General features: G+C 50.6%; 1 protein-coding gene across 1 annotated transcript in view; it reads left to right on the top strand.

Annotated features, from left to right (window-relative positions):
• The first annotated feature begins 6,706 nt into the window (after window positions 1-6,706).
• LOC127040990 (zinc finger protein 3-like) overlaps window positions 6,707-26,271 on the top strand; it is a 107,095-nt gene continuing 87,530 nt past the window's right edge. The window contains exons 1-6 of the mRNA XM_050935507.1: window positions 6,707-6,782; window positions 7,419-7,441; window positions 8,772-8,884; window positions 9,185-9,217; window positions 19,742-19,812; window positions 20,541-20,684. Coding sequence (XP_050791464.1) covers window positions 6,713-6,782; window positions 7,419-7,441; window positions 8,772-8,884; window positions 9,185-9,217; window positions 19,742-19,812; window positions 20,541-20,684 — 454 coding nt within the window. The 5' untranslated portion in view covers window positions 6,707-6,712. The remainder of the gene's footprint in view (window positions 6,783-7,418; window positions 7,442-8,771; window positions 8,885-9,184; window positions 9,218-19,741; window positions 19,813-20,540; window positions 20,685-26,271) is intronic.

Raw genomic sequence — 26,271 nt, 5'->3', positions numbered from 1 at the left:
AGGGGCTTGGTTAGTGAAGACCCAGAGAGGTGGCCCATGACTCTTGCATGTGGGGAGGCTGGACGTGAGCGCTGGAAGCTCCCTAGAAGCTAGTCCACCTCTTGCTTGCTCCTCTCCTCCCCTGTGGCCTCCTTGCCTGCTGGTCGTGCCTCTACACCCTCTGCCCCAAAGTCTGCCCACCACTCGCACCTCTTTGTCCCCTGTCCTGTCCACCACCCACACCTCTTTGTCCCCTGTCCTGCCCACCACCCACACCTCTCCGCCCTTCCCCTGAGACCTGCTCCACCCACCACACCTCTTTGTCCCCTGTCCTGTCCACCACCCACACCTCTCTGCCCCTCCTGTGACACCCATCCTGCCTGCCACTCGCACCTCTCTGCCCCTCCCCTGAGACCTGCACTGTCCACTACTCGCACCTCTCTTCCCCTCCCCTGACCTGCACTGCCCACCACCCACAGCTCTCTGCACCTCCCCTGCCCAGCCCAGCCCAGCCCACCACTTGCACCTCTCTGCCCCTCCCCTGAGACCCGCGGTGCCCACCTCTTTCTTCATGCTGCTGTTGTTATTCCATGAAACATCAAGGGTGGAATAAAAAGCTGAGTTTACTCCAGGGTGAGGAAAGAAAGGAGCCACCAACCCCATGGCAAAGCTCAGTGCCTCAGAGAAAACCTGCCCCCTGCTATCGCAATCACTGATGTGCTGGGGATATGATGGGAAAGGGACTGTCTGAATTAAGGCAGGCCCCAGGGGATCGGGGAAGTGGGGGGGGCGAGCACTGGGGGCGGGCAGGAAAGTGACTCTCCACAAGCGGCCCCTCCTCAGCTCATCTCTGCCCACCGTGTCTGTGGCTCCCAGCGCTGCTGGCCCCACTGAAATCCCCCTTGGCTCTGGCTCTGCTCAGGAGCAGCCGATCCAGCTCCAGGAGAGCACGAGCCCCCTGGGAATGGGACAGGGGTCAAGTGTCCCAGCCAGAGCGGGAAGGGGGCAGCCCAGGAGTTCTCAGACTGGGGATTACAGCCCCTCGTGGGGGGGGTGAGGTTATTATGTGGGGGGTCACAAACCGCCCAGCTCTGCAGGCAGCAGAAATGAGGGTGGCAATGGAGCAAAGTCTGCTGTGAAAAGTGATATTGACAAATGTCTTCACACCCCCAGTACTGAACAGTAACTATTTTAAAAACCCTTTTCTGCTTATAACAATAATTCAATCAAAGTGTGTTCTAGGCTTAATTTAAAAGTGGTGAGAAAAGTTAAACTCATTTTAAAGAATTGGGTTATAAATTAAGCATTTAAAATAATGTTAAATATGAAAAAATGTGTTTTGAATTGATGGGGGGGGTCGCACTCAGCACCTTGCTTTGTGCAAGGGGTCACCAGTTCAAAAAGTTTGAGAACCACTGGGTTACACAGGGAAAGAGCAAAGAGAGACACTGAAACAGGCCTGCAGGGGAACTATCCGGGGAGAGGAGTTCCCAGCTCACAAATCTTCCCCGCTCCATTTATTGCCCCATCCCTGGGCTGTATCGCCAGTGCCGAGGACATCACAGATCCCCCTCTCTGCCAAGGGTGCTTGCACAGGTAGTTCCTTCCTGCCAGGCCTCTGCCTCACTGAATAATTGCATAAATTAATTGGTGCTCCTCCCCTCCCCCTGGTTCTTTCTGTGACCCTTCTGCCAATTGGAGTCAGCTCACACCACCCCTGGGTGACTCTAGAGGCAATATTTCCCCTCCCCAGCACCGAGTCAGAGGCTGTGTCTACACTACCAGTGCCAACAATGGGTTCCGCTCGACAACGATCCACAGCAGTGTGGCCCGACACACATTCATTTTCATTCTCTGAGTCAGGAAACCCACAAAAGCCTCTTCTTTTGTACTGGGGCAGACAAAAATAAGGTGACGCTAAATTATTCTGATTGCTAAAAGCAGGTTTAGGGGGTTGTGTATTTTTGAAAAAAAAAATCAATACTGATCCTTCTAACTAGCAGCATGAGCTAAAGAAAAGAACGCGGACAAACCTTGTCAGTAACGGCTAATGTCCTAAATGGGAAATCAGCAGCGGGGAGAACGTACAGTCTGAATGTGTATGACCCGACCCCAGCCCCCACCCCCACATAGCAGTAGCACTCTCTGTGCATTGGTGTGGTGGCTGAGTGGTTAACCAAGCAGTGACAATCCAAGGAGGTTCCCTGAATCAGTTTCATGCCTGAGGAGGTTCTGCACCAAAAAAATAAAAATTCTGTGTACAATATTTTAAAATTCTGCAAATTTTATTTGCCAATAAATAAATGTGGAGGCTCCAGCATGGTAGAGGGGAGCAGAGGCTCCTGGCTGCACAGAGGTGACAGATCACTCTACAGTTCCCTCTCTCTTCCAGGGAAACAGACTTAGTGGTGAGGCTGCACCTCTCTGCTGCCTACTCCAGGAGCCCCAAAAAGACTCCCCAAAGCTGCTCATGAGGGGTGCATGACCACTCCTGTGGCTTCCCTATCAGAAAGTCAGATCAGCTGGCCCTGGGGGCTCCTGCCATTACTACCAGCAGCAGAGTGGGGCTAAAACGGATTCCTGCCCACCCTCGCTCTGCACGGCGCACCACTCCCAGAAGCATCTGGCACGTCCCTGCGGGGTGTGTCTCTCACACGCTGCCCCTGTCCCAAGCGCCAACTCTGCCATTGGAACTGCAGCAATGGGAGCTGCAGGGGTGGTGCCTGTGGGCGTAGTGGTCCCAGGAGATCCCCCCGGCCCCCTCCATGTAGAAGTTGCTGCCAGATGTGGATGCAGGTCACTTTCAGGAGCTGCCCAAGATAGGTGCCACACCCCAACACTCTGCCCCAGCCCAGATCCTGCACCCAAACTCTCTCCCAGAACCTGCCACCGCCTCCCTGGCCCATCCCAGAACCTGCACCTCATGTACCCAAACTCCCTCCCAGCACCTTAGGCAGAGGTTGAGGGAGGGGAAGGGGGAGGGGCAGGACTTGGACCCATTCTGGGCATCACCAAAAGTTACATAAATCTAGCAACCCTGAACTGGTGCCCCAGTCACTGCACTTTCTTACCTTCGAGGAGGGGACTCTGTGTGGCAGGGGCTTTATTCCTTCCTTTAATCACTGTGGAAGGGTGAACAGGGAGATAATTTGTTCTTTTCTCTGCAGAGCAGACTGCAGGCAACTGGATTATTGCCAGGGCTGTAAATAAAGCCCAAGCTAGCAAAGGACAGTTTTGATCCATCCATCCCTGGGTTATGGGCCCAGCACGCTCCCCCTGCACCACTCTGCTGTTGGGACAGGGGCTTCCTGCAGGATCTATTCCCAGTGTAGCTCCCAAGCGGTGCCCTGGCGAGCTGTGCCCAGGGGATTTAGATGCTTTAGAGGCAGGTGATTGACACGTGCTGGGCCCCATCTCCAGCGCTGAACTGACACGTGCTCGCTGCATTCCCAGCCGGGGGCTCCTTGGGCTGATGGTTCAGCAGCACCAGCCCCTGCCCCTGCTTTTCCCCTGGGGAGCCCCAGCCCCTCTCCTGCCCCCTTCTCAGCTGAGGCGGGTCCCCGCTTCCCCGCCTGTCCCAAACCCCCTGCAAGGGGCCCGGGGGCAGGGCCAGGCCCGAGGAGGAGCCGCCCCTTCCTGCCCCGCCGCCCCTGTGTGCCGGCAGCGGGGCCATGGCCGGGGCAGGGAGCGCAGCGCGGAGGCTGCTCCAGCCCTGCAGCCCGCGGGGCAGCGCGGTGGGGCCGCGGGCAGGGCGGGGCGGGCGGGGCCCAGGGGGCGGGGACGCGCGTGGGATGGACACGCCCCTGCCCCTGCCCCTGCCGGGAGGGGCCGCCCCGAGCTCCCCGCGGCCGGAGCGGGGCTGCCTGGGGCTGCGGGGGGCGAGTGGCCCGGGCGGAGCGGAGCGGCCCCTGCTGCGGGGCCGGGGAGACGGAGCCCGGGAGCGGCTGGGCCGGGAGCTGCAGGAGGGGCCCGGAGCGCGGCTCGGCTGCAGAGCTCGGAGCCCAGGCTGGGCCCGGGAGGGGGAGAGGGAGCCGGGGGGGATCTGGGGTGTCGGAGCCGGGCTGGGGGGTGACTGTGGGGGAGCTTGGAGTGTATTGGGGGGTCAAGACTAGGAGTTCGGGATGTTGGGGGGGCTCCATGTTCAGATATGGCTCTGCGGGAGCTTTGGGGTGTATTGGGGGGTCAGGACTAGGGGATGGGGATGTTGGGGGGCTCCATGTTCAGACATGGCTCTGCGGGAGCTTTGGGGTGTATTGGGGGGTCAGGACTAGGGGTTGGGGATGTTGGGGGGCTCCATGTTCAGATATGGCTCTGCGGGAGCTTTGGGGTGTATTGGGGGGTCAGGACTAGGGGCTGGGGATGTTGGGGGGCTCCATGTTCAGACATGGCTCTGCGGGAGCTTTGGGGTGTATTGGGGGGTCAGGACTAGGGGCTGGGGATGTTGGGGGGCTCCATGTTCAGACATGGCTCTGCGGGAGCTTTGGGGTGTATTGGGGGGTCAGGACTAGGAGTTGGGGATGTTGGGGGGGCTCCATGTTCAGATATGGCTCTGCGGGAGCTTTGGGGTGTATTGTGGGATCAGGACTAGGGGATGGGGATGTTGGGGGACTCCATGTTCAGATATGGCTCTGCGGGAGCTTTGGGGGCTGGAGCTGGGTAAAGTGGGGGACTGTCTGAAGTTGGCTGCTTGGGATGTGGGTGAGGCCTCGGGGAGCAGGGGGTTGGGCTGCAGCCCTGTCACTGCAGCCTGGGGCCCTGTGTTTTCTCTGGAAAAGCTTCTCCCTGTTTCACCATCTCCTCTCAGTCTGAGTCCCAGGGACCCTGCACAGGCATCTGCAAGGCAGGAGGGGCCCTGAAATCTGGCAGCTGGGAGGTTTGCAGCAGTTTCTAACCCTCCCTCCCTTGCTTCTTCCAGGAGGTACCACAAAAGTATCTGGCCCCTCTGGGAAAAGAGGGAGAAGCAGCTGAAGCCGAGGAGGAGCGACAAAGTGAGGAGCTGCTGGTAGGTGCCCAGAGACCCCAGCCACTGAGGTTTGCCTGGCATAAGAATGATCTGGTGAGTGCAGGGCCCCCCCTGCCAGCCTCAGCCAGGGACCCATCCCCACTGGAGTCCAGGGAACCTGCAGGGTCAGACACAGGGATAACATGATGCCCTTAGGATGCAGGAGGCTGCTGGGCAGGAGAGGGTCAGTCTGTGTTAGCCAGAGCCCCTGCCCACGGACTGTCTGGATGTCACAGTGACCAGGGATCCTTTCTAGCTCCTGGGGGGTTGGGGAGGAAGGAGATGAAATGTGGGCTGCAGAGATGGAGGATTTGGCTCAGTGCAAGTTGATGAGGTTTTGGGGAGAAGTGTCCCTCCTGTTGGTGATGTACAGCTCACCCCGGCCCTGATCCCTCCTCCCTTCCTGGGATAAATGAACTTCCCATCACTCACTGCAAGAGATCTTGTGTTCTGGTAAATAACTCTGCCACCCGCCTCGAGGCGCATTTATGATGTTCCCCATTTACCGAGCAGATGAATTTCGGTGTTGATAAATGCAAAGTAATGCACATAGGAAAAGATAATATCAAATGGACATAAAATGATGGGGTCTAAATTAGCTGTTACCACTCAGAAAAGAGATTTTGGAGTCGCTGTGGATAGTTCTCTGGAAACACCCACTCAATGTGCAGCGCCAGTCAAAAAAGCAAACAGAATGTGGGGAATCATTAGGAAAGGGATAGACAATAAAACAGAAAATATCCTATTGCCTCTATATAAATCCATGGTACCTCTACATCTTGAATACTGTGTGCAGATCTGGTCACCTCATTTCAAAAAAATACATTGGAATTGGAAAAGGCTCAGAGAAGGCCAACAAAATGATGAAGGGTCCAGAACAGCTTCCATATGAGGAGAGATTAATAAGACTGAGGCTATGGCTACACGCCGCAGCTTTTAGCGACACGTCTGTGCTGCTACAGCCGTGCTGCTAACAGGCACGCAGCGTAGCTGCTGTTTGTCAGCAGGAGAGATGTGCCAGTGTAGACAAAGCCTGAGACTGTTCAGCTTGGAAAAGAGACTACTATGGGGGGGAGGGGAATATGGTAGAGGTCTATAAAATCATGACTTGTGTGGCGAAAGTAAATAAGGAAGTGTTGTTTCTGCCTCATAACACAAGAACTAGGGGTCACTCAGTGAAATGAATAGGCAGCAGATTTAAAACAAACAAAAGGAAGTATTTCTTCACAAAACGCACAGTCAACCTGTGGAACTCCTTGCCAGAGGATGTTGTGAAGCCAAGACACTAACAGGGTTCTAAAAAGAACTGGAGAGGTGCATGGAAGATAGGTCCATTAGTGGCTATTAGCCAGGATGAGCAGGGATGGTGTCCCTAACCTCTGTTTGCCAGAAGCTGGGAATGGGCGGCAGGGGATGATCACTTCATGATTCCCTGCTCTGTTCATTCCCTCTGGGGCACCTGGCATTGGCACTGTCAGAAGACAGGATACTGGGCTAGATGGACATTTGGTCTGACTCAGTCTGGCTATTCTTATGTTCTGTGTTCCCCTGTTACTGAGCCGCCCTCTCCCTGTTGCAGAAACAGACGGCAGCCGAGAGGCAGAAGATGGTCAGGGGGTGGCAGGAGCTGTGAGGGTGTCTGGAGGAGCAGGAACAGCGTCTGCTGGCCCGGCTGGAAGAGCTAGAGAGAGCCATTGTCCAGAGAAGGAATGAAGGCGTCTGCAGCCTGTCATGGGAGATTTCCCTGCTAAGCAAGAGGGGAGGAGAGAAGGGGCAGCAGCCGCTGAGCCAACCCCTGCAGGTCAGGCTGTCATTGCAATGATCATATGCAGCATTTCTATAGGCGCTTCTGAGCTCTAGACCACAAAGCACTTTACAGAGTGGGGTCAGGGGCATTATCCCTATGAGACAAATGGGGAAAGTGAGGCAGAGGGAGGGGCAGAGCCCTGCCCAACATCACACAGTAAGTCTGGCAGCGGCGCCATGGATGGGTCCTGGGAGTCCTGGATGCTGCAGTCCCAAGACCTTCTCTCCTGGAAATTACTCTCTGCATTGGCACTTGGAGGGTGAATCCCCTCCACCACCATGCTGAGGTCCCAAGCCAGGCCCAAGGCCCCTCGCACTGCAGGTTAATGGGTTTAGTGGGGCCAGGGGTCTTCTGGATCTCTCAGCACTGGGTGAAATTTGATTCTCAATGCAGAGAATTATCTTCTGCCTGTAAAGTGCCTGGGGAGAAGATTCCTGCAGTGGTGACCTGCCCACAGGGATTGCTGGGGCTGTGTAGGGGAAAGTCCCTGGTGAGGGGGGCAGCTGCTCTGGGAATGTAAACCTGAAATTCCCCTACTGCCCGAGGCCTCAATGGTGACGCCTGCAGAGCAGGAGGCTTCCCCACCCTGGAACCCCCCACTGACAGCCTCCTCTTTCTCTCCCTCTTTAGGGTGTTGGGAGCACTGGGGGCAGGTAAGTCCTGGGCTCCATTTCGCTCCCCCTCATGGGCCGTTAGGTTTGATAACTGCACTGTATAGGAAGCTGCCTCCTGCCCTTGGAGCGTGTGATTCTGTCTCCCCTAGTGGCTGACTCAGGTAGGAGAAGAGCCGTTTACTGTCCGATCGCTAATGAGGTCACAGCAGGGCTGCTAGACACAGGGCCGATGGGACAGATCAGGCCCGTCTCCTGGACTGATGTGGCCACGTCATGTATTCCAAGGGTGCAGAATCTCAGCTTTCACATTTGTTAAAGTGAGTTGCTGGCCCTCAGCACCTCCCTAGTGTAAACCGAGACAGCGTTGCCTTGCTGGGGTTGCCAGCAGCCTGAAGCCGTAGCTCTGAGAGCGTGAACTCTCCTGTCTCCTGTTAATGTCATCGGGGTATCAACTGAAATGATGACACTTTGATGTCAACATTGAATGTTCCCTGGTGATCACCTGAGCAGGTGGATCAGGGAGAGGGCGGGAGTGAAACCTTTGCAGGGTGGGAATAGGGGGTTGCTGTAGGGAGGGAAGAACAGAGGAGAGACACAATGACAAGGAAGCAAGAGAGAAATGGAGAAAGGAGGGTGGGAAAGGAAGGGAAGAACCAGCAGGGCCCTACAGGGTGTCCGGGAAGGGGCTGTTTTCCTCCCGAGTGACACTGAGTGTGACAGAGAAAGACTTGGCAAAATACTAAGAAGTAAAAATTTTTCTGATACGAAGGGCAGATTCTCCCCTTGTTCCTTGTATATGGGTGTCCCATGGAGAGCAGTGGGTGTTCTGCTGTGAATGGAGCAGGGCACAGAGTCCTAACCTGATGCCCTGGCCACTGGCCGTAACGGACAGGGCAGTCTGGCCCTCTCTGCGAAATGAGCTGGACAGCCCAGGGTTACTGCTTCAGCTGAAGGGCTTGAGGGTTGTGGTGTTTAAGGGCCCATGTTCATTCTCTGCTGGAGACCTGAGCTCTGTCTGTGGCCACTGTCAGCATGTAGGACCTGCCCACTCTTTGGTCTGTGTCTCCTCTTTTTCCACATAATCCCAGTGCTGGTGGCCCTTGTTACTGCAGTAAACCAGGTAAGGGGGTGGCTCTGCCCCCCACAGAACCAGAGCGTCCCTGAGAAAGCTCCTGAACAATGTCTCTGTTCCTTGCTCTAGTGTCTCCCCACTTCCCGTCTCTCTGGGGAGCACAGGGCTGAGGTGACTCACCATGACAACGACCATCTCAGGCTGCAAAGCGCAGATCCAGGTTTCCTGGAGTTTGGGGGTTGCTGGGCTCAGGATCTGGGGCTCAGGCCTATTTCTCACCCCTCCTTTCCCCAGTAGGGAGGACAGGACATTTTGGAAGCTAGAGCCATCGTTTGCAGAGCTGGAGAAGAGACTCAGCGATTTTTCTCTGAAAAGTGCCATGCTGCAGGAGGTGGTGCTGAGATTCAAAGGTGAATTGGAGTCTGGGGGTGGCGTCTCCTCTGGTTAGAGCGACCCTGGCCCTTGGGAGGAGCTGGGGACTCTAGTGATGTCACTGATCCTCGGCTCCATCTCACAGCCCAGCTCAGCGAGTCGCCCTTCCCCATGGAGCAGCCCTGAGGGGCTGGCTCTGTCTGCAGCGGCTGCCTTGTTGGCCTCTGATCTCTGTCACCATCTCCTAGTTAACAGCAGTTCCATTAATAAGCAATGGGGATTTCTCCATGAATGCGAGGGCCTGAATTCTCACCTCTCCCATCTTCTCCTTCCCCTAGAGACGCTGCGACGGGGGCTGGGGAGCGACACAGGTACGTGTCTGTCTCTGACTGGCCATGGGGAGATGTCAGACCAATAACCATATTAACGACAGGGAATCACAGCCTCCAGCACCTGGAAGCTGTGTAACAATGGGAAGGGATGTTACTTTCTTCTTGCACCACTATATTTTCAACTGACTTGTCTCTTAAATATTTTAGCTCAACAATATCACATAAGCATTTAAAGTGTTTTGCAGTTTTTTTTAGTACTAATTTTTTTGCTTTTGCTTTCTTTAATTATTGCATTTTTAACACTACATTAAATTTAAGAATTTTATTTTGCAGTTTTAATTGCAGTAATATTAATAGTGTTTTTAATTAAGTTTACATAGTCTGATTTTAAAGCTTTTTTTTAAAGACCACTAAGGTCTTTGACAACTTTTCCTGTGTTTGAGTGGTTGCTTGACACTTTTTGAAAAAAAATACAAAGGTTGAGGTTTTTTTAAACATATTTATTTGAAAGTTTGTTAGTATAGTTAGAGTTTTTAAAAAAAATACAGACTTTTTTTGTTGTGACTCTAAATTGGTAATGTATTCACATTTTTAACCTATAATTATTTTAGTGCACTATTTACCTCTTGTGAGACAGGTTGTGGCTGATTTTTACACTTTAAATAAATAAAACAGCTATTAGCATCTAATTTGGTTAAAACAGCAATTCAATATATATATAACTATTGGCATAACCTGCACTACTTTAAGAATACAACGTTTGTTTGGTTCTTTTAATTAACTTTTTGCTCTAACCTTTTTTTTTATGCTTACATTATGCCTTACATTAATTTATATTTCTTGGAATGATTTTATTCATTTAAGATAGAATCTTAATTTTTTTTCTCCCAATACATTTCTAGCCATCCTGATGATAATTAATTTCTGGGAAACATCCTCAGCAGAATTATTTGAAGGTGTTGTACCAGACAGTAAAGGCACAGAGGCAGTGGCCTGTGGGAAAGAGGGTAAGTTTCATTACTAATCCTGCTCTTAAAAAGAGGATCTTTTTAGAAAACTAGTTTAACTTACAAGCACTGAGAGACTTTAAGAAAGTCACTAATCACGGGAGCAATGGGTCCCTTTGGAACATATTTTAACTGACAAGCCCTTAGAGCCTTTCTGAGAAACAGGATAGAACTATGGTCAAAATGAAGTGCAAACTAATGAACGTGCATCACGAGGAGAAAGAGAAGGGAACACAAATTAAAATATAATGAAAACACAGCCTCTCAGAAAGGAACTGTTATCAGTTTAGTAGCAGTGTTGCCATGTCAGGGGTGAGGTGGGAGAGATGTTCAGATATGGCTCTGCGGGAGCTTTGGGGTGTATTGGGGGGTCAGGACTAGGAGTTGGGGATGTTGGGGGGCTCCATGTTCAGATATGGCTCTGCGGGAGCTTTGGGGTGTATTGGGGGGTCAGGACTAGGGGTTGGGGATGTTGGGGGGCTCCATGTTCAGATATGGCTCTGCGGGAGCTTTGGGGTGCATTGGGGGGTCAGGACTAGGGGTTGGGGATGTTGGGGGGCTCCATGTTCAGATATGGCTCTGCGGGAGCTTTGGGGTATATTGGGGGGTCAGGACTAGGGGTTGGGGATGTTGGGGGGCTCCATGTTCAGATATGGCTCTACGGGAGCTTTGGGGGCTGGAGCTGGGGAAAGTGGGGGACTGTCTGAAGTTGGCTGCTTGGGATGTGGGTGAGCCCCTGGGGAGCAGGGGGTTGGGCTGCAGCCTGGGGCCCTGTGTTTTCTCTGGAAAAGCTTCTCCTTGTTTCACCATCTCCTCTCAGTCTGAGTCCCAGGGACCCTGCACAGGCGTCTGCAGGGCAGGAGGGGCCCTGAAATCTGGCAGCTGGGAGGTTTGCAGCAGTTTCTAACCCTCCCTCCCCTGCTTCTTCCAGGAGGTACCACAAAAGTATCTGGCCCCTGTGGGAAAAGAGGGAGAAGCATCTAAAGCCGAGGAGGAGCGACAAAGTGAGGAGCTGCTGGTACTTGCCCAGAGACCCCAGCCACTGAGGTTTGCCTGGCATAAGAATGATCTGGTGAATGCAGGGCCCACCCTGCCAGCCTCAGCCAGGGACCCATCCCCACTGGAGTCCAGGGAACCTGCAGGGTCAGACACGGGGGTCACATGATGCCCTTAGGATGCAGGAGGCTGCTGGGCAGGAGAGGGTCAGTCTGTGTTAGCCAGAGACCCTGCCCACGGACTGTCTGGATGTCACAGTGACCAGGGATCCTTTCTAGCTCCTGGGGGGTTGGGGAGGAAGGAGATGAAATGTGGGCTGCAGAGATGGAGGATTTGGCTCAGTGCAAGTTGATGAGGTTTTGGGGAGAAGTGTCCCTCCTGTTGGTGATGTACAGCTCACCCCGGCCCTGATCCCTCCTCCCTTCCTGGGATAAATGAACTTCCCATCACTCACTGCAAGAGATCTTGTGTTCTGGTAAATAACTCTGCCACCCCCTCGAGGCGCATTTATGATGTTCCCCATTTACCGAGCAGATGAATTTCGGTGTTGATAAATGCAAAGTAATGCACATAGGAAAAGATAATATCAAATGGACATAAAATGATGGGGTCTAAATTAGCTGTTACCACTCAGAAAAGAGATTTTGGAGTCGCTGTGGATAGTTCTCTGGAAACATCCACTCAATGTGCAGCGCCAGTCAAAAAAGCAAACAGAATGTGGGGAATCATTAGGAAAGGGATAGACAATAAAACAGAAAATATCCTATTGCCTCTATATAAATCCATGGTACCTCTACATCTTGAATACTGTGTGCAGATCTGGTCACCTCATTTCAAAAAAATACATTGGAATTGGAAAAGGCTCAGAGAAGGCCGACAAAATGATGAAGGGTCCAGAACAGCTTCCGTATGAGGAGAGATTAATAAGACTGAGGCTATGGCTACACGCCGCAGCTTTTAGCGACACGTCTGTGCCGCTACAGCTGTGCTGCTAACAGGCACGCAGCGTAGCTGCTGTTTGTCAGCAGGAGAGATGTGCCAGTGCAGACAAAGCCTGAGACTGTTCAGCTTGGAAAAGAGACTACTATTGGGGGGAGGGGAATATGGTAGAGGTCTATAAAATCATGACTTGTGTGGCGAAAGTAAATAAGGAAGTGTTGTTTCTGCCTCATAACACAAGAACTAGGGGTCACTCAGTGAAATGAATAGGCAGCAGATTTAAAACAAACAAAAGGAAGTATTTCTTCACACAACGCACAGTCAACCTGTGGAACTCCTTGCCAGAGAATGTTGTGAAGCCAAGACACTAACAGGGTTCTAAAAAGAACTGGAGAAGTGCATGGAAAATAGGTCCATTAGTGGCTATTAGCCAGGATGAGCAGGGATGGTGTCCCTAACCTCTGTTTGCCAGAAGCTGGGAATAGGCTGCAAGGAGTGGATCACTTCATGATTCCCTGCTCTGTTCATTCCCTCTGGGGCACCTGGCATTGGCACTGTCAGAAGACAGGGTAATGGGCTAGATGGACCTTTGGTCTGACTCAGTCTGGCTATTCTTATGTTCTGTGTTCCCCTGTTACTGAGCCGCCCTCTCCCTGTTGCAGAAACAGACGGCAGCCGAGAGGCAGAAGATCGTCTGGAAGTGGCAGGAGCTGCGAGGGTGTCTGGAGGAGCAGGAACAGCGTCTGCTGGCCCGGCTGGAAGAGCTAGAGAGAGCCATTGTCCAGAGAAGGGATGAGGGCGTCTGCAGCCTGTCGTGGGATATTTCCCTGCTCAGTGAGAGGGGAGGAGAGAAGGGGCAGCAGCTGCTGAGCCAACCCCTGCAGGTCTGGCTGTCATTGCAGTGATCATACGCAGCATTTCTATAGGCGCTTCTGAGCTCTAGACCCCAAAGCACTTTACAGAGTGGGGTCAGGGGCATTATCCCTATGAGACAAATGGGGAAAGTGAGGCAAAGGGAGGGGCAGAGCCCTGCCCAACGTCACACAGTGAATCTGGCAGCGGCGCCATGGATGGGTCCTGGGAGTCCTGGATGCTGCAGCCCCAAGACCTTCTCTCCTGGAAATTACTCTCTGCAGTGGCACTTGGAGGGTGAAATCCCCTCCACCACCATGCTGAGGTCCCAAGCCAGGCCCAAGGCCCCTCACACTGCAGGTTAATGGGTTTAGTGGGGCCAGGGGTCTTCTGGATCTCTCAGCACTGGGTGAAATTTGATTCTCAATGCAGAGAAATATCTTCGACCTGTAAAGTGCCTGGGGAGAAGATTCCTGCAGTGGTGACCTGCCCACAGGGATTGCTGGGGCTGCGTAGGGGAAAATGCCTGGTGAGGGGGGCAGCTGCTCTGGGAATGTAAACCTGAAATTCCCCTACTGCCCGAGGCCTCAATGATGACGCCTGCAGAGCAGGAGGCTTCCCCACCCAGGAACCCCCCACTGACAGCCTCCTCTTTCTCTCCCTCTTTAGGGTGTTGGGAGCACTGGGGGCAGGTAAGTCCTGGGCTCCATTTCGCTCCCCCTCATGGGCCGTTAGGTTTGATAACTGCACTGAATAGGAAGCTGCCCCCTGCCCTTGGAGCGTGTGATTCTGTCTCCCCTAGCGGCTGACTCAGGTAGGAGAAGAGCCGTTTACTGTCCGATCGCTAATGAGGTCACAGCAGGGCTGCTAGACACAGGGCCGATGGGACAGATCAGGCCCGTCTCCTGGACTGATGTGGCCACGTCATGTATTCCAAGGGTGCAGAATCTCAGCTTTCACATTTGTTAAAGTGAGTTGCTGGCCCTCAGCACCTCCCTAACACTAGAGACAGCGTTGCCTTGCTGGGGTTGCCAGCAGCCTGAAGCCGTAGCTCTGAGAGCGTGAACTCTCCTGTCTCCTGTTAATGTCATCGGGGTATCAACTGAAATGATGACACTTTGATGTCAACATTGAATGTTCCCTGGTGATCACCTGAGCAGGTGGATCAGGGAGAGGGCGGGAGTGAAACCTTTGCAGGGTGGGAATAGGGGGTTGCTGTAGGGAGGGAAGAACAGAGGAGAGACACAATGACAAGGAAGCAAGAGAGAAATGGAGAAAGGAGGGTGGGAAAGGAAGGGAAGAACCAGCAGGGCCCTACAGGGTGTCCGGGAAGGGGCTGTTTTCCTCCCAAGTGACACTGAGTGTGACAGACAAAGACTTGGCAAAATACTAAGAAGTAAAAATTTTTCTGATACGAAGGGCAGATTCTCCCCTTGTTCCTTGTATATGAGTGTCCCCTGGAGAGCAGTGGGTGTTCTGCTGTGAATAGAGCAGGGCACAGAGTCCTAACCTGATGCCCTGGCCACTGGCCGTAACGGACAGGGCAATCTGGCCCTCTCTGCGAAATGAGCTGGACAGCCCAGGGTTACTGCTTCAGCTGAAGGGCTTGAGGGTTGTGGTGTTTAAGGGCCCATGTTCATTCTCTGCTGGAGATCTGAGCTCGGTCTGTGGCCACTGTCAGCATGTAGGACCTGCCCACTCTTTGGTCTGTGTCTCCTCTTTTTCCACATAATCCCAGTGCTGGTGGCCCTTGTTACTGCAGTAAACCAGATAAGGGGGTGGCTCTGCCCCCCACAGAACCAGAGCGTCCCTGAGAAAGCTCCTGAACAATGTCTCTGTTCCTTGCTCTAGTGTCTCCCCACTTCCCGTCTCTCTGGGGAGCACAGGGCTGAGGTGACTCACCATGACAACGACCATCTCAGGCTACAAAGCTCAGATCCAGGTTTCCTGGAGTTTGGGGGTTGCTGGGCTCAGGATCTGGGGCTCAGGCCTATTTCTCACCCCTCCTTTCCCCAGTAGGGAGGACAGGACATTTTGGAAGCTAGAGCCATCGTTTGCAGAGCTGGAGAAGAGACTCAGCGATTTTTTTCTGAAAAGTGCCATGCTGCAGGAGGTGGTGCTGAGATTCAAAGGTGAATTGGAGTCTGGGGATGGCGTCTCCTCTGGTTAGAGCGACCCTGGCCCTTGGGAGGAGCTGGGGACTCTAGTGATGTCACTGATCCTCGGCTCCATCTCACAGCCCAGCTCAGCGAGTCGCCCTTCCCCATGGAGCAGCCCTGAGGGGCTGGCTCTGTCTGCAGCGGCTGCCTTGTTGGCCTCTGATCTCTGTCACCATCTCCTAGTTAACAGCAGTTCCATTAATAAGCAATGGGGATTTCTCCATGAATGCGAGGGCCTGAATTCTCACCTCTCCCATCTTCTCCTTCCCCTAGAGACGCTGCGACGGGGGCTGGGGAGCGACACAGGTACGTGTCTGTCTCTGACTGGCCATGGGGAGATGTCAGACCAATAACCATATTAACGACAGGGAATCACAGCCTCCAGCACCTGGAAGCTGTGTAACAATGGGAAGGGATGTTACTTTCTTCTTGCACCACTATATTTTCAACTGACTTGTCTCTTAAATATTTTAGCTCAACAATATCACATAAGCATTTAAAGTGTTTTGCAGTTTTTTTTAGTACTAATTTTTTTGCCTATGCTTTCTTTAATTATTGCATTTTTAACACTACATTAAATTTAAGAATTTTATTTTGCAGTTTTAATTGCAGTAATATTAATAGTGTTTTTAATTAAGTTTACATAGTCTGATTTTAAAGCTTTTTTTTAAAGACCACTAAGGTCTTTGACAACTTTTCCTGTGTTTGAGTGGTTGCTTGACACTTTTTGAAAAAAAATACAAAGGCTGAGGTTTTTTTAAACATATTTATTTGAAAGTTTGTTAGTATAGTTAGAGTTTTTTAAAAAAATACAGACTTTTTTTTTGTGACTCTAAATTGGTAATGTATTCACATTTTTAACCTATAATTATTTTAGTGCACTATTTACCTCTTGTGAGACAGGTTGTAGCTGATTTTTACACTTTAAATAAATAAAACAGCTATTAGCATCTAATTTGGTTAAAACAGCAATTCAGTATATATATAAATATTGGTATAACCTGCACTACTTTAAGAATGCAACGTTTGTTTGGTTCTTTTAATTAACTTTTTGCTCTAACCTTTTTTTTTATGCTTACATTATGCCTTACATTAATTTATATTTCTTGAAATGATTTTATTCATTTAAGATAGAATCTTAATTTTTTTTCTCCCAATACATTTCTAGCCATCCTGATGATAATTAATTTCTGGGAAACATCCTCAGCAGAATTATTTGAAGGTGTTGTACCAGACAGTAAAGGCACAGATGCAGTGGCTTGTGGGAAAGAGGGTAAGTTTCACTACTAATCCTGCTCTTAAAAAGAGGCTCTTTTTAGAAAACTAGTTTAACTTACAAGCACTGAGAGACTTTAAGAAAGTCACTAACCACGGGAGCAATGGGTCCCTTTGGAACATATTTTAACTGACAAGCCCTTAGAGCCTTTCTGAGAAACAGGATAGAACTATGGTCAAAATGAAGTGCAAACTAATGAACGTGCATCACGAGGAGAAAGAGAAGGGAACACAAATTAAAATATAATGAAAACAAAGCCTCTCAGAAAGGAACTGTTATCAGTTTAGTAGCAGTGTTGCCATGTCAGGGGTGAGGTGGGAGATGATTTTCTCCCCCCACCCCATCTCTTTTTAAAAGTCCCAAAAGGAAGAAAAGTAGGTGGCATAGTTAATTTTTTATTATTTTGTTTACTAATTAAATCCATGTCCCTAAGGCCAAATTTGGCCTAGGTAACTTTATTGCCACATTTTCTTGTTTACCAAGCAGAGGGCTTAGTACTGGCCCTGAACTACATCATTAGCCCCCTTTTGTTTGGACTAATTTAATTTTCTGTAGTTGGTCGTCTTGCACCTGTGCATGGCATTCATGGCTGAAAAGAATTTAACCTACTTTTCATCAACTTGTTGCTATAGGGTATTGTAAGATCTTATGAACTTTTGTCGTCTTTTTACAGTGAAGTAAGGCAGAGAGTTCAAAACATGGGTGTTACTGGAATTAACAGTTCCCAGGGTTGGTCCATATATGCCATTGCACTGGGCTCATTCACGCTTTGTCCGGGTACCATGTAGCACTCTCTTCCCATGCGTAGTCAATGCTGATACAAAAGAATGCTCTAGGCTTGTGTTTCTCAGCTGGTGGTTTGTGACCCCCGGGGGCTCAGGAAAGGCAGTCAGGAGGCTGTGAGATGTTGAGTATTTCATTATGATCTAAAGCAAAGAAAATCTCACTCCCCCACTCCTGCACTCCCCTGTTCATTGTGACCAGTGTTCTCTGTCAGCCTCTTGAAATATACAAGTTATATATAGACTCAGCACGGATACATGTTGTATTCTTACTTTTATAGCAAATGTTCAGGGGTCAGAAAAGATTTGGCTTCCAATAAGTGGTGCTTGCTTACTTATCTCAGCTGTGAAATGAGGCAGTTTGCAGGTGTGCACAGTAACCCTTTCATTGCCTGTATCCCAACCAGTGAGACTGAAAGCCCTGCGGTGGTTAGTAGAAATGGGGACGAAGCAGAACGTTTTGATGCAAACCGGCATTGAGTGCGGTCAGCGATCGCAGGAGAGCAAAGGAACCCAGGGATCGTTGGTCACTAAGTCTCCCAGGCAGGGGTAGAGGGGGGAAGAGAAGACAGAAAATGAAGGAGAAATAAGTAGGGGGTTGGAAGTTTACAAGCTCCCAAACCTGCGCACATCCAGTCATAGAATCTGTCATGGTATAAATCCCCACTCTGAAGCTTAGCGTCCAAAAGATGGGGTACCAGCATGAATTCCTCTGACCTCAATTACCAGCTTAGTACTTGTAGCGCTGCCACCAACCAGGAATTCCAGTGCCTGGTACACTCTGGTCCCCCAAAACCTTGCCCGGGAACCCCCAAAACCCAGTCCCTCTGGATCTTAACACAAGGAAAGTAAACCCTTTCCCTCACCGTTGCCTTTCCCAGGCTTCCCCTCTCTTGATTACCCTGGAAGATCACTGTGATTCAAACTCCTTGAATCTTAAAACAGAGAGGAAAATTCACCTTCCCCCCTCCCAGACTCTCCCTGAGAGAGAAAGTAATACTAACACAGAGAGAAATTAACCTTTCTCTCCCCCTTCCCTCCTTTCTCCCCACCAATTCCCTGGTGAATCCAGACCCCGTCCCCTGGGGTCTCCCACCAGAATAAAAAAACAGTCAGGTTCTTCAACAAGAAAAGCTTTTAAATAAAGAAAGAAAAACAGTAAAAAGTATTTTTGTAAATTTAAGATGGAATATGTTACAGGGTCTTTCAGTTATAGAAACTGGGAATACCCTCCCAGCCTAAGTATACAAGTACAAATTAAAATCCATTCAGCAAAATACAAATTTGAACACCTTCCAGCCAAATACATATTTGCAAATAAAGAAAACAAACATAAGCCTAACTCACCTTATCTACCTAGTACTTACTATTTCTGAGCACATATAAGAGACTATCAGGGAGATTGGAGAGAAACCTGGTTACTCATCTGGTCACTCTCAGAACCCAAAAAGAACAACAACCAAACAATAACAGCACACACAAAAACTTTCCTCCCTCAAGATTTGAAAGTATCCTGTCCCCTGATTGGTCCTCTGGTCAGGTGACAGCCAGGCTCACTGAACTTGTTAACCCTTTACAGGCAAAAGAGACATGAAGTACTCCTGTTCTGTTAACCCTTAACTATCTGTTTATGACAGAGTCATAAAGTCTAAGGCCAGAAGGGACCACTGGATCATCTGGTCTGACCTCCTGTCTAGCACTGGCTGCCAACACCCCCCAGAACCCGCCCACTAAACTCAACAGCTGGAGTGAGACCAAAGTCTTGCAGCCCACAGGAGACTAGACTGTTATATGCCCCAGGCAGAGAATAGGAGGGACCGAGGTGCCCCAGACCCCTGCAGTGGCAGGGAAATGATTAAGTGAGATATTTCTGGGTGATCCTAGTGAGTGCTCCACACCCCACGCTGTAGAGGAAGATGGAAAAACCCCCAGATCACCTACAACCTGACCCAAGGGGGAAATTTCTTCCCCATCCCACCTATAATGATCAGTTAGACTGTGAGCATGGGAGCACAAAGAGAGAGAGAGAAAGATTCACCCTGCCCAATATCCTGTCTTCTTCTCTGGCTGTTCCTGAAGCTTCAGAGGAAAGAGATAAAAGAACCCTCCAAAAATATAGGGGGGAAAATCCCTTCCTGACCCCTAGCAGTTATGGGTGAAACTCTGAAGCATGAGGGTGAGGAACATAATACATAAAATGGAAGTGAGCCCCACTTCATGGTCCACTATTTGTCTCTATTGACCAAGCCTTCCAGCTATCACCAGCAAACTTCATTTAATTTACTGCACCTACACTGGGCAGACTTTGTCCTGTCCCTGCCTCCACCTGCTCCCCACCGTTGGGGGAGTTGCCCTCAGGGTTTTAAAACTAGCACAGTGGGTTTAGCACTGGTGGGAAGGGCCGGGTCTGGGCTGTGATAAAGTCATGGAATGTTTTCCCAGCATGTGAGTCAGAAACATCTTGTGCAGGGAAAGGGCCAGGGAAGATCATGATGTGACAAGAACTAAAGGTCCTTCTGAAATCTTCTCTGTCACCCTTCTCACCCTGACAGGCGGCAGAGTAACGCCCACCTTTGGCTCCTGATTGTCCCAGCCTCCCACGGGACAGGGAAGGGAACTGGCTGTAGTGTAGCCGGTCCAGGTAGGGATTATTGCGGGGTGGCTAGTGGGTTCCTGCTGGAGGGGGAGGGGCAGGAAATACTGAGGGCTGGGATCTTTGGGGAAGCTCAGTGTGGAGGTGGGATGGGGGCAGGAAATACTCAGGGTGGAGAAAGGGAGGGGGACAAGGCATGTGACAAACTTGCTGGGAATTGTTTCACCCAAGTCCTTGATTCTAGGAACAGACCCATGGGGTTTTGGGGAGGAAATTACCCTATTTGTGGAATGGGGCTGGTGGGGGAACCCTGGACAGCGCTGGGGAAAACGTATCAGATTCCCAGTGCAAGAACATGAACCTACTGGCCAGAGGCTGCTAGGAGATTGGAAGGAGGGGTGGGAGGTGACCCACCAGTGGGGCTTAGAGTAGATAACCCCTCCCCTTCCTTCCAGCTGCCGGCAATGGGAAATCTGTTGGGATTCCTACTGGGGAGCTGACCCTGGAGCCTGCTGGGGGCCCTATCCCCCCCATCAGCCTCTGGCTTGTAGGTGTGTGATGGATGAGAAGACCCTTCCCCCTCTGTCTGCTGGGGGGGTGAGGGGATCTCTGCCTCCCCTCCTGTTTTGCCTCCTGGCTGCTCTGAGCAGGGTGGAGGTGGGACCCTGCAGACTGTGAGCCTGCCAGAGCTTCCTTTTGATTGGCTCCTCTCCCCCATGAATAGTGGGGCTGTGAGTGGGGCAGCAGGTTGAGTGGAGGGCTCTTGCTCTTTCAGGGGCCGGTGACCTTCGAGGAGGTGGCTGTGTATTTCACCAGGGAAGAGTGGGCTCTGCTGGACCCCCATCAGAGAGCCCTCTGCAGAGACGTCATGCAGGAGAACGGTGAGAATGTGACCTCGCTGGGTAAGGATTCCCATCCCCTCCTTTTTTAGAAGGGGAAATGAAGAGTTAAGGTTCACGCCACCCCCACAATGCCTCCTCTGCTCTTCCCTGTCTCAGCAACAGCCCACTGAGTGCATTGAAATGGGGCAGACTAGGTCTCTCAAGGTTCCTGTGCACCTCCCTTCATATCACAGTCACACCTCTGCCAAGCTGCTCCAACTCCTCCCTTCACCATCCAGTTACAGCTACAGCTAACCCAGTGCACACGGCTGGAGGATGTGGAGAAATGCTGGGATTCCCATCTGTGAACACAACACAAACAATGGCACGTTCTTAGTCCTTCATAGCTATATTGGAATCATAGATTTTATGGCCAGAAAGGACTATTAAGTCATCTAATCTGACCTCCTGTAAAACCAGGTCATAGAATTTCATCTAGTTACTGCTGTACTGAGCTGAATACCTTGTGTTGGACTCAATCCGCCCCCAGAAAGGCATCCACTGCGACTTGAAGACTTCAAGAAATGGAGAAACCTCCACTTCCTTTGTTAGTTTGTTAACCTTTGCACCAGACTTACTGAGCCATTCCTAGTGGCTAGTACCAGCTGCAGGGCCAGGGGCAGAGTTAAAGTTGCATTTTAGGGGTGGTGTGTATGGTCTGCATGAGAGAGTTTGCCAGCATAATTATATCAATTAAGGATGTGTTCTTTTGCATCCCTAACAAACAGAGCTATGCTGACAAAACTTTGCAGCTCAGAAGAGGCCAGAGTGGATTTTAAAACACTTTCCAAAATTTCAGGGCTGAGAGCAATATTTTAATCAGGGGAAACGTCTAAGAGGAACTCCTTCAGAATGCAAACAAAATGCACAATACACCTAGTCTGAAAGTAAACAGTGGTACGGCTCCGACTCAGATGAATGGGTGTAGCTCAGAGGCAGTGGCCACAGCATGTCCTCTTGACCCAACCAACCAATGACTATGAGAGCAGTGTGAGGTTCCTATTCAGGAGTTCTTGGCGGGTAGGGGAAAGGAGAGCAGGGAGCAGTGGGAGTGGAGAAGATGATGGGAGCTAGTGCTTGTGGGGTGCCACAATGTAGGGAAGGCTGAGTGTAGTGGGAGGAAAGGGATAGGTATGTGGAAGACTACAGGGAATCAGGGAGGGATGGGTACCATGGAAGGAAGCAGAGGTGAGGAATCAGAGACAGAATCTCCTAGGAACAGGGAGTGTGGTAGTTTGGGGGAGTGGGAGCCTGGGAATGGAGAAAGGTGATGGAGGTCCCAGCAGTGGTGCTGTTGGAGTGGGGGGTACTGGGTAGGAGATGTGGGATACTTGGAAGTGGAAAAGACTGAGGATAGTGGGAAGAGGATGGGGAGTGTTTGGTCCAAGGAGCAGGAAGGATCTGGTGGCAGTGGGAAGGGAAGGTGTCAAGAAGGCAGAGATCTGGGGCCTTCCACTGAGAATGCTTTTGCCATAGTCTCTAATGACCTCTCCCTAAGCAAAGCTCAGAACCAATGCTCCACCCTTATTCTTCTTGACCCGTCAGCCGCCTTTAATACCACTGACCATGGTCGTCTTCTTGACATCTTGTCTGCTTCCTGGTTCTCCTCCTACCTCTGTAACCACTACTTCAGCGTGTCCTTAGGAAGATCGTCCTCACCCCCACTCCATTTTTCTGTGGGGGTTCTACAGGGCTCAGTCCTTGGTCACTTCCTCTGCACTTTATCTCTCGGAAATCTCACCCCCAAATACAAATTCAGCTACTGTCCGTAGGCTGATGAATCACAGATCTACCGCTCTACTCCAGACCTGTCTTCCTCTGTCCAAACTGAAATCTCTGCCTCTCTCTAATGACTCCTCATGGATGGCTAGCCATCAACTCAAGCTCAACAGCTCAAATGTTGATAACAGAGCTCTTAATCCCCCAAGCCAGCCCCCCATCTCCTTTCTTGCTGTTCAGCCCAGAATTAGCTGATGAAATCTCAGAGCCTCTGGCAATATTTGCAAACTCAGATGACAGAAGGGGTCCCAGAAGACTGGAGAAGGGTTAACATAGTGCCCATCTTTACAAAGGGGAAAAAGGAGAAGCTGGAGCCTAGTCAGCCTGACCTCAGTACCAGGGAAGCTACTAGAGCAATGTATAAAACATTCAATTTGCGAATACCCAGAGGATGAAGGGGTAACCGATAGCAGCCAGCCTGGATTTAGTAGGAACATAGCATGACAAACCAGCCTGATATCCTTCTTTGATAGGGCAACCGGTTTGGTGACTAAAATGGACCTGGACTTCAAAAAGGCTTTTGACACAGTCCCATGAGTAAGCTGGAGAAATGTGGGCTCAACAGAACTCCCATTAAGTGGATATATAATTGGTTACACAACCGCAAACAAAGAATAACTATTATTGGAATGATGTCACATTGCAGGGATTTCTCAAATGGGGTTTCACAGGGATCTGTTTTGTGTCTGTTGCTATTTAACGTCTTCATTAATGACCTGGATGTAGGAATAGAGAGCATACTGATCAAATTTGCAGATGACACTAAGCTGGGTGGGCGGTTGTCAACACTTTGGAGGATAGAGCAAAACTTGAAAGAGGTTGTGATAAACTGGTGACCTGGGCTATAGACACCAATGACATTCAACAAAGACAAGTGTAAGGTGCTACACTTCGGGAAGAAAAACCCAGTGCACAAATCCTGACTGGGAGATAACTGGCATGGCAGCAGCACCGCTGAGAAGGATCTGGAAGTTGTGGTGGATCACAACCTCAACATGAAGTCAACAGCGTGATGGTAATGCAAAAAGAAGCAAATGCATTAAGAGAAGCATAGCATGCAAATCACAGGTGGTGATAGTACTGCTCTACTCAGCGCTGGTTAGGCCTCAGGGGGAGTCCTGCATCCAGTTTTGGTCACCAGTGACTAGACAGGATGTAGAGAAACTGGAAAGAATCCAGAGGCAAGTGACAAAGATGATCAAAGGGATGGAACACAAACCAGTGAGCAAAGGCTGATGGAATTGGATGTGTTTAGTTTGGAAATGAGTTAATGGGGGGGATATAACAGCGATCTTCAAATACTCAAAAGGCTGTGTGAGCGTGTGTGACCATCCCTCCTGGTCTGTCTCAGGACAGAGCTGCAAAGTCTCCAAGCCCAGGCCCTCAGACAGGGTGGGGCAGCAAACAATTAGGGGCTTTGCCCAGGTCAAGCACCAAACAGTCTAGCGTCCTTGCTCGGCGGCCGGTCGACCAACACAGGCCTCCTGGCCAAAGGCGGGGTGGCAGGAGGTAGGGGGATCCTGGCCCACCTGACTCCACTGGGTCCCAGCCCCTGGTCCTAACAGTGGCAGTGTAATCTGCCACTGGATCAAGGGGGGGTCCACCCACAACACCCTTACTTAGTGTCAGGCCAACACTCAGCCAGACGATGGTCTAATTCCCCTGGGCTACTTCCTACAATCCCCAAGGTTTGGTACCTCTGGCCTCCATTTCCCCAGGGATCGGTGGTCTGTGGCAGCCCCATCAGCTCATTGGCACCTCGACTGGCTGGTGATCCTGGGAGCTTTGGCCAGTCCTCTGGTGGCAGCCCTAGTGGGTCCTCAGTGGCCCACTCTGGCAGCGGGTGATAAGCGTCTGTCTCCCTCGGCAGCTCCAGCCCAACTGAGCTGCAGGGCCCCCTCTTGTACTTCTGCTTCCTGTCCTCATCTTCCGGAGGGGTGGAGGTGGCTTTCCTGGCTCTGTAGCCCAACAGGCAGGTTGTGGTCCCTGCTGGTCTTCCCCGCTACAGGCTGCCATACAGAGGATGGAGAACAGTTCTTCTTTCTTGTCACAGAGGGCAGGAGAAGAAGCAGGGCGTTCAAACAGCACAGCAGATTTAGATTAAATCTCAGGAACAACTTCCTAACTAGAAGAACAGTAGGACTATGGAACAGACGCCTAGGGTGGTGGTGGAAAGTTATTCACTGGAGGCTTTCAAAAGGAGGCTGGTTTAGTCACAGCAAATCCTGCACCTTGGCAGGGGGTCAGACTAGATGACCTTTGCCGTCCCTTTTAACTCTATGGTTCTAAGGGGAACCGGGGTTCACCCTTGGAAAAAGCTAAAGCAAGCGTGTCACTCATTAAGGGTATGTCTGCACTGCGTCTGGAAGCTGCCTCCCAGCCAGAGTCCATGCTGACTCACTACAAATAACGGGTGTTGGCGCTGTTGGTTGGGTTGTAGCTTGGGTTCTAAAGCCAGAGGTTGAGGGGGGTGGGTGGGCTGGATGGTCTGAACTCCAAGCAGAGCGCTAACATCAAAGCAATGTCTCCACAGCCATTTTTAATGCACTAGCGTGAGACTCAGCCTGGAAGGCGGCCGACTCCCTGATGCACCTTAGACGTATCCTAAAGAGGGCGGTCCCAAGGGAGACTGTATGAACGTTGGGTCACCTAACTCCCTGTAAATCCATGACCCAGCCCCCTCCCTTGGCACCCTGTCACCGAGCCTTAGCGAGTCACAACTGAGGATGCCAAATTCAGGATGAACTGCTGAGAAATAGGGCAAACACAACCCAAAACTGGTGTTTATTCTTTTATAAGTTTCAGAGTAGAAGCTGTGTTAGTCTGTATCCACAAAAAGAACAGGCGTACTTGTGGCACCTAAGAAACTAACATTTATTTGAGCATAAGCATGCATCCGATAAAGTGGGCTGTAGCCCATGAAAGCTTATGCTCAAATAAATTTGTTAGTCTCTAAGGTGCCACAAGTACTCCTTTTATAAGATAAATCAAACCAGCTACAAAAGTAAACTTCTGTTTCACCACACTGGCTAACAAGAAAACATAAAGGCAGTTTTCTCAGGCATTCTGGTTCTTATAACACCACCAAACACACTGGATTCAGAGATGAGTGGTTCTTTACAACCAGTGTCATTAAATGATAGTTTCTTCTGATCCCAAAGGGCCAGCCACTCCCAGGTCAATATACAACTTAAAACTCACCCAAAAATCATGCTGGTGCCAATCCTTTAGTATGTAATATCTAAAGGTTTATTCATAAAAAGAAAGAAAGGTGAGAGTTAGAATTGGCTAAGGGAATAAATTACATGCAGTAATGGCAAAGTTCTTGGTTCAGGCTTATAGCAGTGGTGGAATAAATTGTTGGCTTAAGTCAAGTCTCTGGAGTACATTCACAGCTGCGATGGGTCATTCAGTCCTTTGCTCAGAGCTTCAATCTGTAGCAAAGTTCTTCCAGAGGTAAGAAGCAGGATTGAAGACAAAATGGAGGTGTTTCCAGGACCTTTTATAGCTTTTGCCGTGTGGAAGGCATCCCATGGTTCTTACTGTGGAAAATTAGAACAACAGGTGGAGTTTGGAGTCACATGGGCAAGTCACATGTTCATGCCCAGTTTCCCTCAGTCATTGCAGGAGGCCATTACCTAGATTCCAGACAGCACATTTCCATGACGGTCCACTCAGTGTAGATGAGCTTCTCCCATGATCCGCTGTCAACCAAGTGTGTCTTGATGAACCACTTAATTTGAACAGTCCCTCCAAGATGTGCTAGCTAGCTGCCTTGTGGGCATTACCCTGTTATGCTTATAAGAAGCGTACAGCATCTTTTTCAGGG

The sequence above is a fragment of the Gopherus flavomarginatus genome (assembly GCF_025201925.1).
Source record: "Gopherus flavomarginatus isolate rGopFla2 chromosome 13 unlocalized genomic scaffold, rGopFla2.mat.asm SUPER_13_unloc_1, whole genome shotgun sequence".
Taxonomy (NCBI): Eukaryota; Metazoa; Chordata; order Testudines; family Testudinidae; genus Gopherus; species Gopherus flavomarginatus.
Note: the sequence above shows the minus strand (reverse complement) of the source record. Positions and strands in the feature narration are given on the sequence as shown.